This window comes from Leptodactylus fuscus, chromosome 10 (genome assembly GCF_031893055.1).
Source record: "Leptodactylus fuscus isolate aLepFus1 chromosome 10, aLepFus1.hap2, whole genome shotgun sequence".
Taxonomy (NCBI): Eukaryota; Metazoa; Chordata; class Amphibia; order Anura; family Leptodactylidae; genus Leptodactylus; species Leptodactylus fuscus.
In genome coordinates, this window is record NC_134274.1 from 4,022,887 (window position 1) to 4,044,171 (window position 21,285).

At 42.3% G+C, this 21,285-nt stretch overlaps 1 protein-coding gene across 1 annotated transcript in view; it reads left to right on the forward strand.

Annotated features, from left to right (window-relative positions):
• The window catches only part of SORCS1 (sortilin related VPS10 domain containing receptor 1), a 400,088-nt gene that overhangs the window by 199,691 nt on the left and 179,112 nt on the right, over positions 1-21,285 (forward strand). Inside the window, 1 exon segment of the mRNA XM_075258641.1 lies at positions 11,561-11,660. Within this exon segment, the coding sequence (XP_075114742.1) occupies positions 11,561-11,660 (100 nt within the window).

Consider the following 21,285-nt stretch of genomic DNA (forward strand, 5'->3'; position numbering starts at 1 on the left):
ATATCCACCATGATGCATTGAGGATGGGTCTGTATTATTTTTTGCATTTCTGGCTATCTCCTTATCTCCAATAATAACCAAATACAACCACTACATAGTGCCCATATTATACTGCTGCCATAGAGTGCCTACATAATAGTGGCATACAATGTAACCATAACAATGCTATAATAAGACTGATCTGTAGTGCTGAAATAATACTATAAGTAGACAGCAGCGCTTGTATTGGGATATAATGGGGGACGTCTTGGTGCATGTGCCCCATACAGGGAGTGGTCTCATTCAGGGCCAGGAACCTTTAGGGACCCATAAGGTGTCTTATCCCAATATGAGGAGACCAGTACTATAAATGATACAGTTGGTGGCCCTGGTACACATGGAGTCATTTGTCCTGCCATTGTGATTGGCCATTGTAATGGTTTTCGGTTAGTCAATGTGAAAAAAAAAAGAATAATTTAGTATTTCTAGATCTTGTCTAGTTACAACAAGTTTCCTCCTATACTCTGATCTCAAAAAAGGGATGATCACATGTGAATGGAGTGGTCAGTCGAGTATGTACGCTGCCAATCCAAGATTTCCCTTGGACCATTGAAGATGGCCAAGTAGATTCAACTTGGTCAAGACATTCAACTGGCCACTCCATTAAGATACAGAAAGAGGTCAGGTTGGGGGAGGTGGGGGGGCAGAGGTCAGACATCCCCCCTTACCCCCGTCCTGTGGATAGAATGTGAATTGTAACCAAAAAAACCCTTTAAAAAACGTCCATTACCACCAATCCCTCCCCCCTCCCCCTCGAGCCGCCAACCTCCATCTCCTTATTCACGTACTTCAGAGCCGGAAATATTTCCATTCCCTTCAAGCTCAATAACGCGTCCAACGTGATATCTAATCGACGCTCTTAGGATTTCACGAAGGAACGTCATTGAACATTTTATTGAAAAATTTGTATTCGACACCTCCAAGTTTCTTTGTATACTGCGGGGGTGGGGTGCGGGGGAATTAATAGGATTCCGCGACTTTGCCTGAGCAGAACAAGTAAGATTACCGTCTTAGAAATGTCATTTGCGCCAGGAATAGTAAGAACTGTCAGCGCCTCGTAATGAAGTCATTTAAATACCGGCGGGTCTTACAAACATTTGATAAAATTGTGTCTCTCTGGGCTGCGCGGTTACACAGCCCGGCTTTATCCGGAAGGTTAGACTTGGGCGCGTTTCGGCTCCGGCATTAAGAGATGATTTTATTCACAAAAGAACTCGCTAATGATTTTCTAATAAAAGTTTTGCTTTTTGGACTGCGGCTAATACCCGGCCTGCTTAATACTCTGCCATTCCTTCTGGCCGCGAATTATACGTTCCGCTCGGAGACTCCGGGACTATGTGGGGAGATTTACATAAAGGTGTTACGAGGAAATCGATAACTTATATACAAGACAATAAAAGCGGAGACTAGAGATGAGCGAGTAGTATTCAAGCGAGTAGGTATTGGATAGAATACTACGGTATTCGAAATACTCGTACTCGATCGAATACTACTCGCTATTCGAATGGAAAAGTTCGATGCAGAACCAGCATTGATTGTCCGAATGCTATACAGTCGGCCAATCAACGCTGGTTCTTCTCCTACCTTTAGAAGTCTTCTCCACGCAGCTTCACCGCGGCGTCTTCCGGCTCTGAATTCACTCTGCCAGGCATCGGTTGCACCCGCTTGTAGTGCGGGCATGCGCAGTCGGCTCTGCCCAGACCCGATGCCTGGCAGAGTGAATTCAGAGCTGGAAGATGCCGCGGGGACGCTGCACGGAGAAGACTGCTTGGAGGATCCAGCCCGACCCTCACTCGTGGACTTGGTAAGTGTAATTTGATCGAACGTTGCCTACCCCTGAAACGAGCATTTTCCCCCATAGACTATAATAGGGTTCGATATTCGATTCGAGTAGTCGAATATTGAGCGGCTACTCGAAACGAATATCAAACCTCGAATATTTTACTACCGTTTTGAATAGCACGCTCCCATAGGAATGAATGGATGCAGCCGTGCACAGCCTGTGCTGGTGTCCGGCCGCTTAACCCCCTGTGCCGGCTGCGTCCATTCATTCTCTATATATCCATTCATTCATCTCTATTTAGCTACTACTACTACAATGTTCAGTCCTCTCCGCTGTGCCGTACACTGGACTCTGCTACATCTGCATTGCAGATCTAGCAGAGTCCAGTATACGGCACAGCAGAGAGGACTGTACATTATAGTAGTAGCTAAATTAGCTATTAGTTATCCCAATCGTTCAACTTACCTGCACAGATCCGCTGCCGCTGTCACTCCCCGTTCTTCTCGGTCTGGTTCTCTCTCATTCACCGGTCTTCAGAGTGCCGTGCGCACCCGCCTCCCAGGTTAGAGTTATAGACCTAGGAAGAAGGCGGGGCTTGTGGCTTAGGAGAGTGTGGGCGGGTATTGGGAGGGGAGTCGTGAGTGATTCGCACATGACTCCCGGCCCACACTCTCCTAAGCCACAACAAGCCCTGTCTACTCCCAGCATCTCTAACTAGGGAGGCGGGGGTGCGCACGGCTCTCTGAAGGCATATGAATGAGAGAGAAGAAGGGCGAGAACAACGGGGAGCGACAGCGGATCTGTGCAGGTAAGTGGACACCAGGGGGGACTAAGTAGCCAGAGGATTTTTTTTTAATCACTACACAGCGTGGAGTCTAACAATTAAAGCGTTCAATTTTTGGACTCCATGCTGTATAGTGAATAGGATCGTTTTTAAAATCCGATCTTTGATTAAAAAAATTCCATTGACTTGCATTAGGATCGGAATTGGGATCAGATTTGAATGGAAAATGATCGGAAATTCGAATTTTAAAAACGATCCTGAAATCTCAAGCTCATCTCAACCCTAATTTTTGTCTTTTTTTTTCCCTTTTTCATCATTTACTTTTTTTATTGGCCTTGTTTTAATAATTTACTTTTTGGAATTTTTTGCCTTATTTTACATTTACTTGATTCATTTTTATAATTTACTTTTTAGATTTTTTTTTCCTTTTTATTACCGTATTTTTCGGACTATAAGACGGTTTTAGAGGAGGAAAATAGGGAAAAAAAATTTTGAAGCAAAAACTAGTAAAATATTTAATATATGGGAGTTGTAGTTTTGCAACAGCTGCAAGGCCACATTGACCGGTGACCCTGCAGCTGTACGGGGATGCATAGAGTGTTTTTTTTTGCGGGGCCAGAAGTACTTTTTAGTTATACCATTTTGGGGAATATCTATTGCTTAGATCACCTTTTATTGAAAAAAAACCCGGTGGTTTATGATATATGATTTTCTACTTTTATATATATATATTCTAGGGACAGGAGGTGATTTAGAACTTTTATTTATTTCATATATTTATTATATTTTTTTAAAGCTTTTTTTTTTTTTTTTTACTATTTTATTCCCCCCCCGGGGGCTTGAACCTGCGGTCACTTGATCGCAAGTCCCATAGACGGCAATACAACTGTATTGCCGTCTATGGGACATTCTGTCTATTAGTATTACGGCTGGTCATAGAGACCAGCCGCAATACTAATATATAGCAGTGACAGGCCGGGGAGCCTCATTAGGCTCCCGGCTGTCACCCGAACAGGTCGGCTCCTGCGATATCACCGCGCAGGAGCCGGCCTGCAACTTCACAGGTACGGGGCCGGTGGGGACCGGCCCCGGGGGAGAAGGGGCCGCTGATACTGACCCGGCATCCGCTGTACTAGAGAGGCGGATGCCGGGGAGGCATAGACGCCGGGGCCTGAGACATCGCTGCCCTGCCCTGCATGAAGCCAGCGGCGGGGGGACGGTGGAGCGGAATAGCATCACTCCTCCCGCTGCTGGCTTCATGCAGGGCAGGGCAGCGATGTCTCAGGTCCCGGCACCTGCAATGGCGTCTATCACTTGCCGGCTTCCGCCTCTCTATTACAGCGGATGCCAGGCGCCACATTCGGCCTATAAGACGCACCCTTCTTTTCCCCCCAAATTTGGGGGAAAAAAAGTGCGTCTTATAGTCCGAAAAATACGGTATTTTCTTTTGTTTCTCCCTTTTTATTTTTATCATTTTATTTTTTTAAGTTTCTCGATCTTATAAATAATATAGAAGTGGAATTCAAAACCCTATTTTAGGCTCCGTTCACAATGGCGTTCTTTACTTTCTGTTGAGAGGTGTTTTTGATAAGAACAGTGCAACCTGTAGCATCATTATTGAAGTAAAAAATATCAAAATCCCAATGGGAACCAGGGGAACCCCATTGTAACGCTATAGGAGCCGTCATTTCTAAGCAACTGCTTGTAAACCTCTACCTTAGCTGCCGTGGTTAAGAAGAGCCTTGACACTTGTGGGAATAGAGCAAATAAGTCCTTAAAGGAGTTTTCTGAGATAATAAAAATGGACCCCCGAGCTAGAAATACGTTCTGCACTCCAGTTTAGTCTCCCACTGCTTCCGTTGGGATGATTCTGCTTTGCTTCCTTGACTTCATCCATGACATACCTCGACTATCTCATACATAAATGTGACTTGCAGCTATTGAGCATACGATTCGTTCTGCAGATTCTTCTCATTGTTACTGTTTTGCTCCTGGTGGTGGAATCTTTTTCTTCTTGTATCATACAAATACCAACGTGTTCTCACATTTCCCGATAGCTCAAGGTGTTATAAGGTGGATTCCCAAGGGAAAGATCACCGGTTCATGTCAAGGATCAGCCATGAGGAAAAAGAAAAACAGCCTCATCCAGTTCATCGATAGCGGCCTCTGGGCCATGAAAATTGCCAAACTGCATCATGTGAGCACCATCATAGGTGGAAGAAGAATACGAAATAAGGTTTATTCACCCATTCTAAAGTCAAGACATGGACGTCCAGGCAAAATATCAGAGTCAAAAAGTTGGCTCCTCACAAGAAGTTCCGGCACAAGTTTGCAAAAAAGTACCAAAAGCAGACAATAGAAGATTGCAAATGGGATTTGGAGCAAATGGGTCTGGAAGGAACTCGGAAAAAGGGGCTAATGGAACAAACAATTGAAGGAAGTGTCAAGATTAGTGGAGGAAACCTGATGATATGGGTTGTTTTACAGCCAAACGCCAAGATCGATGGTGGTCTCAATGCTGAGCTATATGTGAGTATCCTACAAGACGAGTTACCTCGTACACTGGGTATGAAAAGGAGGACATAGTGTTCCAGCAGTACAACGTCTTGAAGCATACATCGACATTAGGGAAGAAGTGGTTCAATGACAATGAAGTAGAGGGGCTGGATTGGCCTCCACCAAGCCTCAACCCAATGAAACGATTGTGAGTAGAGTTGTAAAAAAAGCTGTATTCGCACCTAATAGAGTCACCCAGTATGCACCAACACTGGGAACGTGTAGTGGAGACATGCTTGAAGGATTCGGCTAGTGTTGAATGCCAAAGGTGTTTTTACAAAATAATAAAAATTTTAATTAAAATTTTTTAGGAGCAAAACAGTAACAATGTAGTTCCATGACAACAATCTGCAGGATTGATCATATGCTAAATAGTTGTAAGTCAAATTTCTATATCCAAGAGACAAGATGGTTTTCTATAAAATGATAGTAGTCTCACGTTTCAGACTGTAGTGGATGGTGAGATCTGGAGTCTGAAAGTCACAAGGTCAGAAATCCTGCTCCAAATCCCAGATATCACAGATCTCAGATTCTCTGCATCAGATCTTACCCACAGACAGAGTATCAGAGACTAGAGATGAGTGAACACTATTCGAAACAGCCATTCGAATAGTACGCTCCTATAGAAATGAATAGAAGCGGCAGGCACATTGACTTTGCCGGTGGCCGGCCACTTAACCCCCCGCGTGCCGACTACGTCCATTCATTTCTACGGCTATGGCTGTTTCGAGTAGTGTTCACTCATCTCTATCACAGACTACTTGGAAGACCTGAATCTATCTCTTTCTTGGTTGGGAGAAGCAATCACTTACCTTAGGATGGCCCAAGCTCCAACAACACATTTTGGTGGAATTTTCTTTTCTTTTTTAATTTTTTGCTTTAGAATTTTGTAAGCTTTCTAAAGCTTCACCATATAATGAATTATTCACACCTGGGCTGCCATTGTTTGCTTCCCGTCAAGGTTTTGCCTATTTTTCACAAGAGCTGTGTCCTCCATAACACAACACTTGCACCGAATATGAATAAAGCCTTTGGCTTCTAAAATGTATCCTGCGCTTATTAAGGTTAACTCCTTCATTGGCTAGCGTGTTCTCGTCATTGTCCCAAGGTTGACCATAGAACAGTCAGATCTCATTGGCTTCGAACAGCCTCGTAAATCAAAGTTTGGTGGAATGTTCTATATATTTTTTTTGTTAGGAGTATTTAGGTTCATTGCTTTCTATTTTTCTTACCTGGGGAGTTTTTGGCTGCGCAGTGTCTGGGGTGGCATCCTGGCGCTGCGGGGTTGTCCTGTCGTGAGTATTGGTGCACACCTTCTGACTTGCACGTGCGCACTGCTGGTAGGCAGCTTTATTTCCTGGTTGATTAGTCTGTCCTCCCATTTGCACCTGGGAGGAGTGGTCTCTACTCTGTATTTATACCCATGCCTCCCATGGTTCTGTGCTGAGTGTCGCTTTTACAGAGCTAGGCCTTAGCAGGAGGAGTAGGTGGTTATCTGGGATAGAGGAAGTTCCGTGGTTGGTTTTTGGGAGGTTTGGGTGAACTAGTTGGTTTGTGTGTTTTCCCTTCTGTGTTCACCAATCCTCCCTCTGTGTATAATTGACTGTGTGAGTGAATTGCCTTATCCTTTGATTTCTACTCAGTTTCCCTGTGTTTGTTTCCTAGTGTACGGTTCCTTCCCATATTGGTTTGGGGGAATCCTTTCCCACATGTTTCCTGTGTGCTGCTTGTGTAGTTAGTCAGCGCACACCCTTGTCAGTCCCTGTCAGTAGCAGCTTCACTTGTTCGTTAGGGGTGACCCCCTTTAGTCTCCAGTCCCTAGAGATCTTATAGGGCATTCCTTCTCCCACTTCCCTCTAGGCCTACGGTATCAGTGAGAGAGGAGCTGTCGGGGTCAGGCTTAGCCTGAGTACAGCCGACCCACACCCGTGAGGCAGGGACCGGGATAGCTAGTGGGAGTAGTGCAGGGCGAGATTCCCTACTGCTATCCCTTAGCCCCGTTGCAGCTACCTGGACTGACATAACATTTTTGACAATTGTTGGATTCTTATATCATGGAAATAATAAAAAGTTGAAAATGGGAAAAAAAAATTGTTCCATTGAAAGAATATGCAAATCTGTCTTCCATGATGTAATTAGGAAGTCAGTGCCTTAGTCATGCAGTCCAATAGTCCAATAATTTTACCAGGTATGTTCCCACATCATTGCAAGCAAAGACCTCTGGGAAGGTCGGGCATGATGTTAAAGGGAGCGTCCTCTATTGGGTTGCATGACTGAGGCTCTGTCTTCCTAATTACATCATGGAAGACAGACTTGCACATCCTCAGGGAGCGCCCTCTATTGGACTGCATGACTGAGGCACTGACTTCTTAATTACATCATGGAAGACAGATTTGCATATTCTTCCCATGTTCCCTTGCACAGTGGAGCGCTAATGGCTTAATAAGACTCCACACACCTAAACGGTGGTCTCTCCCTATGGCGGGACGATATCCTCCTAACCTTGTTCCATTGATTCCATTACTTGCATGGTTCGTTGGTTCCAGCTGTAAGAACAGACAACCTTCAGGACCATACAGATGCCCATTATACAGTAAGACTAGAATAGATTTCACATGTAGACATTGTAGCTGTCATGGCTAAATTGACCACAAACCATGATCCAATGGCAGAACCAAATCTAACCAAGGACAACCTCTCCATGGAGCTTATAAGTTCTTCTTGTGCTTGTCTGGATTTCTTCTGGCTACTCCGGTTTCCTTCCATACCCTATAGACATACTGATAGGGATTCTAGATTGTGAGCCCTATATAGGACAGTCGCTGGAGGATACATTGGCACAATACAAGTAGGAGAAATAAATAATAGTATGAACAGAGGTTTCCGAAGCTTACAAACAATTACAATGGCTGAGTCTATTGCCCAAATTCTCATTGACTAATAGTTAGGTCTTCCGACCAATGGTGGCCGTCGGCTCTGGCTACGTCAAAAATAATATTTCATTTTTGAAATTGAAATTTTTGAAAAATTGTCGGATAAGTCACCTGACGTTTCAATGACAACACTACAGCTGTCACCAGAACTCCCACAATCCACTGCTCTCCGGTAACAAGAAACTGGCAAAAGTTGAACAGTTTCCACCAAGAAAACATTGTTACGAAAAATAAAACTTGTACTTTAGACAAATCTTAGCAGAGATAGGAGATGAAAGCCTGTACATCCATGTAAGACCCTAGAAAAATCCGCCAAGCCCTGCTATAGTGGTTGAGGCTTTGATCTTCCCATTTTGTACTTTGAGTTCTAGACTAAAGGAAAGTGTCTGACGAGATTTATTTCTTGATTTATTGATTTAACAACCCCGACATTTTATCATAGGTTTAATACAATTCCATTATAAGGTCTGATATTCCCATCGTACGGATGTAACAAAGTTAAAGTTAACGCTGGTAACTTGCTGCAGCATCATCATACAAAATACAAGAAAAGCTATTGAAATAGTAACTTAACGTGTTATGTGTTAAGTTATACTTTGCTGCATCTGTAGCTGATGGAAGAATTTCTACATGTACTGTAACAGGGAGACAGAATTTGTAATCCTATTATCACTTACATAATCCCTTGGTACGCAAACATTTCTCAAAAATGTCTTGATGAAAAATTCTCTCTACCTAGGAGTTTTCCTATAAAATATCATCTCCACCTGTTAAGTACTTATGCATTTGTATAAGCTGACAAGAAGAACTCCGGAGAATAATATATCCAGAAGTAACCGTTATAATTCAGTAAATGAGAATTATAACACTGCCTCATATGAATAAAAGAATACTGTAAAATATAACTATTGTAATATATTGTAATACCGTACCCTATGTACTAGAATAATACTACTATAATACTACTCCTATATACAAGAATATAACTACTATAATACTGCTCCTATGTATAAGAATATAACTACTATAATACTACCTCCTATGTACAAGAATATAACTACTATAATACTGCTCCTATGTATAAGAATATAACTACTATAATACTACTCCTATGTACAAGAATATAACTACTATAATACTGCTCCTATGTACAAGAATATAACTACTATAATACTACTCCTATATACAAGAATATAACTACTATAATACTGCTCCTATGTACAAGAATATAACTACTATAATACTACTCCTATATACAAGAATATAACTACTATAATACTACTCCTATATACAAGAATATAACTACTATAATACTGCTCCTATGTACAAGAATATAACTACTATAATACTGCTCCTATATACAAGAATATAACTACTATAATACTGCTCCTATGTGCAAGAATATAACTACTATAATACTGCTCCTATATACAAGAATATAACTACTATAATACTGCTCCTATGTGCAAGAATATAACTACTATAATACTGCTCCTATATACAAGAATATAACTACTATAATACTGCTCCTATGTACAAGAATATAACTACTATAATACTACCTCCTATGTACAAGAATATAACTACTATAATACTGCTCCTATGTACAAGAATATAACTACTATAATACTACTCCTATATACAAGAATATAACTACTATAATACTGCTCCTATGTACAAGAATATAACTACTATAATACTACCTCCTATGTACAAGAATGTAACTACTATAATACTACTCCTATGTACAAGAATATAACTACTATAATACTACTGCTATATTCAAGAATATAACTACTATAATACTACCTCCTATGTACAAGAATATAACTACTATAATACTACTCCTATGTACAAGAATATAACTACTATAATACTACTCCTATGTACAAGAATATAAATACTATAATACTACTCCTATGTACAAGAATATAACTACTATAATACTGCTCCTATGTACAAGAATATAACTACTATAATACTGCTCCAATGTACAAGAATATAACTACTATAATACTACTCCTATGTACAAGAATATAACTACTATAATACTGCTCCTATGTACAAGAATATAACTACTATAATACTGCTCCTATGTACAAGAATATAACTACTATAATACTACTCCTATGTACAAGAATATAACTACTATAATACTGCTCCTATGTACAAGAATATAACTACTATAATACTACTCCTATGTACAAGAATATAACTACTATAATACTGCTCCTATGTACAAGAATATAACTACTATAATACTACCTCCTATGTACAAGAATATAACTACTATAATACTACCTCCTATGTACAAGAATATAACTATTATAATACTACCTCCTATGTACAAGAATATAACTACTATAATACTACTCCTATGTACAAGAATATAACTACTATAATACTGCTCCTATGTACAAGAATATAACTACTATAATACTACTCCTATGTACAAGAATATAACTACTATAATACTACTCCTATGTACAAGAATATAACTACTATAATACTATTCCTATGTATAAGAATATAACTACTATAATACTACCTCCTATGTACAAGAATATAACTACTATAATACTACTCCTATGTACAAGAATATAACTACTATAATACTACCTCCTATGTACAAGAATATAACTACTATAATACTGCTCCTATGTACAAGAATATAACTACTATAATACTACTCCTATGTACAAGAATATAACTACTATAATACTACTCCTATGTACAAGAATATAACTACTATAATACTACTCCTATGTACAAGAATATAACTGCTATAATACTGCTCCTATGTACAAGAATATAACTACTATAATACTGCTGCTATGTACAAGAATATAACTGCTATAATACTGCTCCTATGTACAAGAATATAACTACTATAATACTACCTCCTATGTACAAGAATATAACTACTATAATACTACTCCTATGTACAAGAATATAACTACTATAATACTGCCCCCTATGTACAAGAATATAACTACTATAATACTACTATGTACAAGAATATAACTACTATAATACTGCTCCTATATACAAGAATATAACTACTATAATACTACTCCTATATACAGGAATATAACTACTATAATACTACCTCCTATGTACAAGAATATAACTACTATAATACTGCTCCTATGTACAAGAATATAACTACTATAATACTACTCCTATATACAAGAATATAACTACTATAATACTACCTCCTATGTACAAGAATATAACTACTATAATACTACCTCCTATGTACAAGAATATAACTACTATAATACTGCCCCCTATGCACAAGGATATTCTTGTATTTCCGCCTGCTGTAGACATCTTGGACTAGTTATTCCTTTCCACCTTGCATTCTCAGATAATCCTGCCCTCAGTTAATAATCTTCCGCTCTGTACACCCGCTATACGATCACATTCTCGCTGGTTATAATTCCTCTGTACTTTTGTTTTCAGGTCGACAGACTACGGGACGACCTACGAGAAGTTGAATGATAAAGTCGGATTAAAGACAATTTTGAGCTATCTGTACGTCTGCCCTACAAACAAGCGTAAGGTGAGAATATCCCTTAAACATCTGGTTATTTAGGGCCGCTTTGCTTGAATAACCTTCTCGGCTCTCCGAGTCTATTACTGTTGACACAAACCTTATGACTGCAGGGAAAAAGGCTGTAGAAAAACAAATGGACGTGGAAGCAATTCTCCCCGCACCGGCTGCCACTGATGGAACGGCTCGTTAAGATTTCGGAAGTGGTGCCATAAATGGATGTTTTTGGAGGTTTCCACATTTACTCTGACACTCTATTACAGGGAAAATGACCCTTTAGGTTTTCCTTTGATGGAAATGTTACTTCGTCTTCCTATTCTTCAATGAATTTCCTTACAACTAATGAGTTGTGTTTGAGGATGAGAACTTATCCCCTCCTCCACTATCCAGAGAGTTAAAGGGGTTGTCCATTTTTGGGGAAAATATTTGCTAAATGGAACGTGGTGGGGAAAAAAATCATAGTAACTACTAATCATGCGCGGCTCGCGTATATGAGGCTTACCAGGTGCCTGCTGGTCTCTACTTCCCGCCCCATCACAACACACAGCCAATGACTGGCCAGAGCAGTGACCCATGTCATGCAGTGATTGGCTGAGCAGCCATTTCCTGTGGGCCAAGGTGGGAACAGGAGTGAGCTGCGGTATTTAGCAAAAATTTACCTCCGTTGACAATCTTTAAAGGGATCCTATCAGTCAGACACAATTTTTTGTAGGTACCACGTCGGAATAGCCTTAAGAAAGGCTATTCATCTCTTACCTTTTGTCGTCTTCTCTGCGCCGCAGTTCGCCTACAATCCTCGGTATGTAAATGAGCTGTGCCGCAGCACTGGGGGTGGCCCCTAACGCTTACATTACTGCGCAAGCGGCCATTTTCTTGTGGCCTGTGGGCATGCGCAGACTGCTCTGCCCAAGGCCCGAAGCCTTAGAAGTTACAAGCCACCGCCAGAAGAAGAGGCTGAAGATGATGCTGCTGAAGAAGAGGAGGCGGCGCTGGAGAGAGCCCTCTCGCAGCATTGGGGACACCCCCAGTGCTGTCTGAGCGCTGGAGTCCGCCCCCAGTGCTGCGAGAGAGCTTATTTACATAGCGAGAGAAACCGGGATTGTAGGCAAATGGCGGCACAGAGAAGACAACGAAAGGTAGGAGACAAATAGCCTTTCTTCTATAGGCTATTCCGACGTGGTACCTACAAAAAATTGTGTCTGACTAATTCCTTTAAAGAGAGACCCGGGGTTTATGCGAGTTCAAAAGTGAACAATCATGACCCATTCCACCTGGTCTGTCACATTTAGAACTTCCAAATGTATCCATAGTTGGGAGGTCCAACAATTTTCGATACATATCTGTTGGTTGTCGGTTAATCTCTCCGAGCATCAGTTTCTTGGTGACAACTCTACAACTTTCTCCAGAGTTCCCAGAATTCACTTCTTTCCGATTATCGATTATTGACAAAAAGTTGATTTTTTTTGTCTCGAGAAGAAAACATCTTGTTACTCACAATACCGATTGTACTTTGGGTAACTCTTACCAGAGATCTAAGAGATCAAAGTCATGTACGACCCAGAAGAGATCGGCCAAGTCTAGTTCTAGAGGTTGACGCTTTGAACTTTTTATTTTGCAACTTTGTGTCCCAGACTAAAGTAAAGCGTCCGGCAATATTTATTCTTTGGTTTCATAATCTGGACATTTTCTCATAGATTTAGGAACAATTTCTGTATGAGGTCTGGTATTGTCAACGTAGAGTTGGAGCAAAGTTTAACTTGACATAACAACTTGCAGAATGCTGGTAATGGATTGGCTGCAGAGTGAACGCTGTAAGACCAAAAAATCATAAGAAAGTGGTACAAATGTAGTTTTTTCTCTAATTTCACCCCATTCTGATTTTTTGTATGGGCTAGTCAGTGGTCCTAATATAAAGCGCAATATGTCCTGCAAAAAATAAGCCTTAATACAGGACTGGGAATGGAAAAATCAAAAAGTTATGAATTCAGGAAGATGGAGACTGAAAACCAGTGGAGTGAAGGGGTTACAAATAGTAAAAATGGTAAAAACTTTGTCCTTGTCCATAGTGATGTGACCACCATGTGGCCTGGTATTGGCTGCTGTGGCCGTGTGAGGAGGAATGACCTATAGGACGGGGTATACATGATGGCCCCAGGAGACTGCCATGCCAGGAAACACAGAAAAGGAGTCAAACTTCAAAAATTTTAGAATTTTGTAAAATTTAGACTGCTAAATTGTAAAGAATTTTTAAGTATTTTTGAATTCCTCTTTTAGGAAGTCTGGCTAATTTTTTTTTATATAATGCTCAGTATTGGGCCACCAGTGTACCAGAGCATCGTCCAGCTCCGACACAGAAATGGTCCAGCAGAACACATCCAAATTTGAATGGTATTATGGTCTATTTCCTAGGGGTTGTTTGAGGGTCGGCCCCCAGAACTTGGTTTATTTGGTGGCACCAAGGGACCTCAGTCTGACACTGATATTGCTCTTTAATATGAATGTCCAATCGGATTAGAGGGGCATACGATATGCCATAAATATCTGAGATGTTCTCAGTGAATATTTTTGTTTTAGCCCCAAAGAGCCCAACGTGGGGCTTGTCTGGGCTCTGGTTAGGGCTACAAGGCCAATTGTAGGTGTTCCAGGTTCACCAGCTTCGAGGTGCTGCTTCATGCCACCCTACAACACGTACTAGTACAAGCTGTCTATGTTGAACCCTATACAAAGCCCAGAGGATTTGTGGTCACATGGTGCTCTGCCATATACCGCCATCTGGCACCCGCACCGTACACATAACCTTGTTTGTGCAGCCATCCAGTCCTGCTACAGGAGCTTCAAGAAAAACAATGTCAAGCCCACCGGACGGTGACCACATCATTCATCTCGCCTCATAGACCCGTCCGTATCTGTTTTCTTTAAGAGTCCGCCATGACCTCTGTGCTGTAGGACGGCCATTGATTTACAGCCGCACATCTGAGAAAAGGTAATTCACAAAATCACAAAAAAATATATATAATATGTTTGCAAACGCGGATTTGGCCTTTTACTGTGGAACGCCGTCTCCTCCAGCAAACAAAAAAAGCCAACGGGATACAAGGACGGTTAAAACAAATAAATTAAAGTAGAAAACATTTCAAGCCGCAAAATCAATCCACAAGGTGGAAATCCGAGGAAAAAGCACATTTATTATAAGAGGAGAACATCTGACAGGGCTCTCATGTCTTCTGCCGGAGGTAGAAAGAGCTAAATGCAGCCGCTAAATTGTCCATGTATCGGCGGAGTAGAGGAAATCACATATTTGTGACCATGACTTATGGAGCGGAGCGCGAAACACACAAATAGCAAGAAATAGGGTGGAAGAGTAAGGACCTGGTCAAGGACTGAATGTGACATTGATGGACTCCTTCTAGTGGCAGTGCCCAATGGATGACCTCACCGGCACCTTCTCATTGCCCTGCTTCTTCTTCCACTGGTACGGGCATCCATAGGGTATGCCTGCCACCTATCCATCCTTCCCCAGCCCATTCCTTATAAGTAATCCCTTCCTTCAGCTTGATGCCTGAGCCGTAGGATTCATAGCGTGCTTGACCTAGTTGTGCCCGATCTTTGACCTAACTGGACCTGTGATTTGACCTTAGGCTTGTTCCTAACCACATGCCTGTTTACTGTTCCTGTCCTGCCTGCTACCTGTCTCTGACTTCTGCACCTTTGCCTCCTGCCCTGACCACTTGCCTGGTTCCTGACCCTGCCACTACCTACACCAGGAGAACCTCAGGCGGTAGCGACCTGAATGCTCCTTGCACTGAAGTCCAGATCCCTGCATAGGGGAATATGAATTACATCCTAAACAGGACAAAATGTCTATAAAAATTTCATGAAAAACATTTCAAGATAATTTGGGGGTCTTTTTGGGGGTGGAGAAGGGAATCTTTAATGTCTTGTAATATAGGAGAGAAATGTTGGTCCTAGGGAAGGAGTGGAAGGTGGAGCAGATACCTACAGGATGGACTTGTTCCCATTAAGCCATGTCTTTGCTCCACTTTGGGGGTTGCGTATGCGCAAAAGGACCCATGGCCCTCCCTCAATCAAGTGCAAGAGGTAAATGGTGACAACCTACCGTACTTTACTTGCAAATATATCAACCCCTCCAGTGAACGGGCCAGACGATGATGGATTTCCACCCAAGCCTTGACATTGAGCCCTGTCACCTACCACCAACAGAGCCAAAGCCCCCAACGTAACGTCTGTAACTCCCACACATAGGCTACGTCTTCTGTGTTTGGGCAGGAGGTCCAGCCCTTGGTGGTGCCAGTGCCAATCCAGGACAACCCATTCATCAATACAGTTTTTGCAAAACCTTCTTGAATTTATCGGGCACCAAAGTTCTGCTAAGTTTGTTTTCCTGACTGCAGCTTTGGGTGTGTCTAGAGTATAAGCTACAGTACAAATAAGCAAAGCATTTGCAAAGTAAGGGAACGTTTTATGTAGAATTAACCAGTGAAATGTCACCAGAATCGCCCGACGTTCTTTAAGTAAATTTTTCGGCTCAGGGATCCGTAACCTTTAAGGCAGAAATGTCAGGTTGTGCTTTTTATTCCGCCTATAAATTTAGTGAAGATGGAACGCAGGACAACAATTTTATTCGCAGTAAATAATCATTTTCAGCCTCGTTGCAGACGGCGAGGACAATTAAGGCTGTGAAATGCGCCTGTACGGAGGGATGACCACGCAGCGCCATTGTTTTCGTACCGCGTAGATGTGCAGATGAATGGACCTTAAAAGGTCATTTCTCCAAATGCCGCTTGACAGTGAAATCTCAAAACTTCACATCAGAATTCAGGTTGACATGGGAGCGTGCGTCCCGCAAATGTTAGATTATGCAATAATTCAATCACAACGGGCGATCGCCCCATTAGCGCGCGAGCATGGCTGGTCCACGGACGTAAAGGTCACCTCATGACAATGGATGGGGGGAGGGGCACTTTTTAACAGTGAATGTTAAAGCGGAATCTCATTATATGGGATCTTATCTGATAAAGCGGAAACCTACACGTGTAATGACATGGACTAGAGAGGGGATGCAGGTGCTGATGTAGCAGAGCTGAGTAATCTTACAACATTAAAGGGTCAACATCTCGGTGTTTGACCTCTTAAGTGACCCCAAAAGTTGGGGCCAACATGATGGCCAATACAGTTGCTTGTGGTAGTCATACAATGCCCAAATAACCTCTTCAGTAGTGGCAAACTCAAACCAGCTGAAGACTCCACCAATCCTCCATATGGAAGGCACATTACCAGACTCCAGTCATCATGACATCACCCCAGTGGACTGCCATTGTGTCCTGATGATGTCATAGGTAACACCTAACAGTCATGGAAAGCCCAAACTTTTTATGGACATACTGTATATCACCAGACTCCAGTGGCTATGGCATCAGTATGACATCATCATTGTGGGCACAAATTGTTCATAGTGTTCTGATGATGTCATCAGTAATACTTACCAAGTTAGCCCAAACGTTTTTTACATACTGTCCAAACATCACCAGACTCCAGGGCAGTGGGATACAGTTGGTTAACCAGAGTTGACATGTTATCCAGAGTGACGTCACCACCGTGGGCTGCCTTTGGCCATCGTGTTCTGATGATGTCATCAGTAACAATGTAAACAATATGGACAGCCCAGAGTGACATCACCACCGTGGGCTGCCATTGGCCATCGTGTTCTGATGATGTCATCAGTAACAATATAAACATTATGGACAGCCCAGAGTGACATCACCACCGTGGGCTGCCATTGGCCATCGTGTTCTGATGATGTCATCAGTAACAATGTAAACATTATGGACAGCCCAGAGTGACATCACCACCGTGGGCTGCCATTGACCATTGTTTTCTGATGATGTCATCAGTAACAATATAAACAACATGGACAGCCCAGAGTGACATCACCACAGTGAGATGCCATTGGCCATCGTGTTCTGATGATGTCATCAGTAACAATGTAAACAATATGGACAGCCCAGAGTGACATCACCACAGTGAGATGCCATTGGCCATCGTGTTCTGATGATGTCATCAGTAACAATGTAAACAATATGGACAGCCCAGAGTGACATCACCACAGTGGACTGCCATTGGCCATCGTGTTCTGATGATGTCATCAGTAACAATGTAAACAATATGGACAGTCCAGAGTGACATCACCACAGTGGGCTGCCATTGGGCATCGTGTTCTGATGATGTCATCAGTAACAATGTAAACATTATGGACAGCCCAGACTTCTTGTGGAGATGCTAAACATCACCAGACTCCAGTGGTCATGTCATCTGGAGGGATGTCACTATGGTGGACCACAAATGTCCATTGTATCCTAATGATGTCATCAGTAACCCCTATCCATGTAATGCAGGACAGGACAGGTCCTCCAGAGGGAGAAAGATCTTTGTAGCTCACAAAATCAGGATGCTGACCCCACTCTATTAACTCCGACCTACCTACTGGGGTGTATGAACATGGGTTACCTTCATTGGACACCCCCTAGTGGTCTTGAATTATCACCGTGTCGGCCATGTTGCTCCCAGTAGATGCTCCAGCCCCTGTACAAGGGTAGATCCATCACTTTCCCCCATTACATGTATCTTTTATGCATTTTGCTCCCTGTCTCATAGTTACAATGTACATAATGGTCTAGCTGTGATCTTTTTGTCTGTTCCTTCACAATGACAAGCCCCGATCCTCCTCTTCTTCTTCTCTCTTCGGTTAATGGACCCCTGACGTTACATTGAGCAGTGACACATCACACAATAATTCCCATCTTAGTTAATGGGGTAAAACGGTAGGCGGCATCCATCTTCACCATCGCGCACGTTCTCCTCGCACCTGATGGAAGACAATCAATTTACTGGTGCAGGTAATGGGACATAAAAATTCATTTGAGCGATGGAAAGGAATAGATTGATCTCCTCTTAAATGAAATGACACAGATCAATAGCCCCGCCATCCCGGGCTCAATGAGGCCGCACAGAACACTTACGTAACTTTACCTTAGGCTGAAAATCTAATTCTACCAGAGACAGTCACATCCATTTCCAACAGGGGGCCCCGATCAAATGATAGGTGGCCCCATTATAGGACAGAATCATGTATTATGTAACATTACATTAAGAGCCCCCCCATGCTAGGCCAGGGAAGAGGAACACTGAAACTGTAGAATGACACATAGGTCAGCATAGGAGCTGCGTACATAAAACGGCAGACTGTTTAAAGCAACACCATAGTCAGCGTTGCTTTATTTTTGTATATTGGATGCATTGGGACAATAAAAACGTTGTAAAGTAGTCGTAACCATTATATAGGGATAGGGATTGGGTAGAAATCGGCCAGATCGTAACAAGCCGAGTCGTTACAAATATTAGTTGATATAAAACAAATCCACCAAAGTGCAATCTCATATTGTGGGGTCACTTTAAGCCCAATAATCAGAGGGTAAATACATTTACTCCCCTTTTTTTGGTCTCCATCATGGCATCCTCCAGAATCCGGTCTTCTTCTTGGTCCATCCACCACGTCCACCTACAATTGGGCATCAGCTCTCATCTTGGGATTGGAAGACATGGCAGATGGCCCAGATGGAGATTCTCCAAACCCATTTTAGAGATACAATCATGACTTTGTCTCTTTTTGTGACACAACTGTCACGTATCACGCCCATGTGTATAACACTTCTGGTCCCCCGCTTTGTATCCTGGTCTTCAATGGTGAGATATAGGCATGGCCATTGGCCGTAGCGATCACCTATCCATACCATAACCTCCTTATTGGACGCCAGGATACAGAGATTTTAGACCATTTTGAGCTTTGGTTTATTGGACCGGAGTCTGGACAATCCCTTTAAGACAGTATAGTAGTTGTCTTCAGTCCTATGGGAAAATTATACCAATGGACAAACCCAACTCTATGGCCGGTGTAGGGTGAGTAGATGTGACGTGTGACTTGAGCCCGATCACTGCTATTGATTTAAGGCTTTTCCTTTTTAATTTTCCCAATTTTTTCTGTCCATAATTGGCTTGAGCGTGGCGTGAAGAGAACAGAGCGCGGTATTCTCTGTTCCTTATCTTGCCAGCGTCTGGATGTAATGTATTGGTTCAAACGTCTTGGACAAATGTTAGTATGAAGATAATTAAGTCAACAGAACGGAGCGGTAATGCATTCGTTACCTGGCCCGGGCTCCGATCTCGCAGGAATCAGATCTCCGAGGACCGGACGCCTTGAAGGTTAATTAAAGCAACATTGTATTTGTGAGGTTTAAGTCACATTTCTTAACCGCGTTGTTTCTGCAAATGTTGACAGATTGTGTTCACGGCGAGATTACGCGCCTTCCGTATCCCATCAGCCAAGGCTTAACTTAGTCTTCCACCCCAAGTGTTTTGCTTATATCCATAGAGATGGAAAATTATTCTGCCGCACCGTGACTTCCAATCGTACAAAAACACAGAGGAAGATACAAAAACACGGAGAGCGATACAAAGTCATCGCGCGCCGGGGGCGGAGGTCGACGCAGGGAAAGTTGTAAAACAATTACCTAGGAGATTATCGGAGTTCTGCTGCTTTATGTACCTGCAATGTGGAACTAATTCAGAGGAATATGGAAGAAATACAAGACGGACACGACACACAGAGGGATACACAAGGGTGGGGGTCTTCTCTATTGGGGTCCTCTTTGCAGTCACATTCAGGGGTTACAAAGACAACTCCTTAAAGGGGCGATGTGATTACATTCATAGAATTACATTCATTCTGGGGGAATGGGCACAAGAAATGTCCACCCACAAGGAGCAGGCATAGACTTTAGTCAAGGCGCACGGACTCTGGTGGGTAGTTCATAATGAAGGATACCCGGCATACTAAGCAGCACAGGGGACATCAAGACAGGGGTATAATTCACTGGTTTTGATGAACCCCTTTTTTCCCCAACACTATTTCAGGAGAGAAGTGTGTATGAGCATTCAGGACCTCAGCAGAACAGAGTATTTCAGGAGGGGAGGTAGTAACTTGTCCACCCTTGTAATTAGGTCAGCGAGGACTGAGATGTAGGTGATACCTGCAGAGGATAAAAGAGACAGTCATCAGCTATTACTATATAGAGTCTATATTATAGACTGTATATAGAGGAGGAGCTTCTACATGTGACATATATCAGACTTATACACTGTATCTGACTTGTACGTTGTATCTGACTTATACATTGTATCTGACTTGTACGTTGTATCTGACTTGTACGTTGTATCTGACTTGTACATTGTATCTGACTTGTATATTATATGTGACTTATACATTGTATGTGACTTGTACGTTGTATCTGACTTGTACATTGTATCTGACTTGTATATTATATGTGACTTGTACATTGTATCTGACTTGTACATTGTATCTGACTTGTACATTGTATCTGACTGGTGTCTTTTGCCTCCCCTCCCCCACGATATGATTCAGAGGTGAAGGCGCTGCCGCCTGACCCCCGGATTCCTGCCTGTGTGTCTGCGCCTGTTGTCAGGACAATCGTCTACGAAAATGAAGCGAGTGAATGCAGCTCCACGCCATGTATTACAGTTAATATGGCAGCTGCATCGG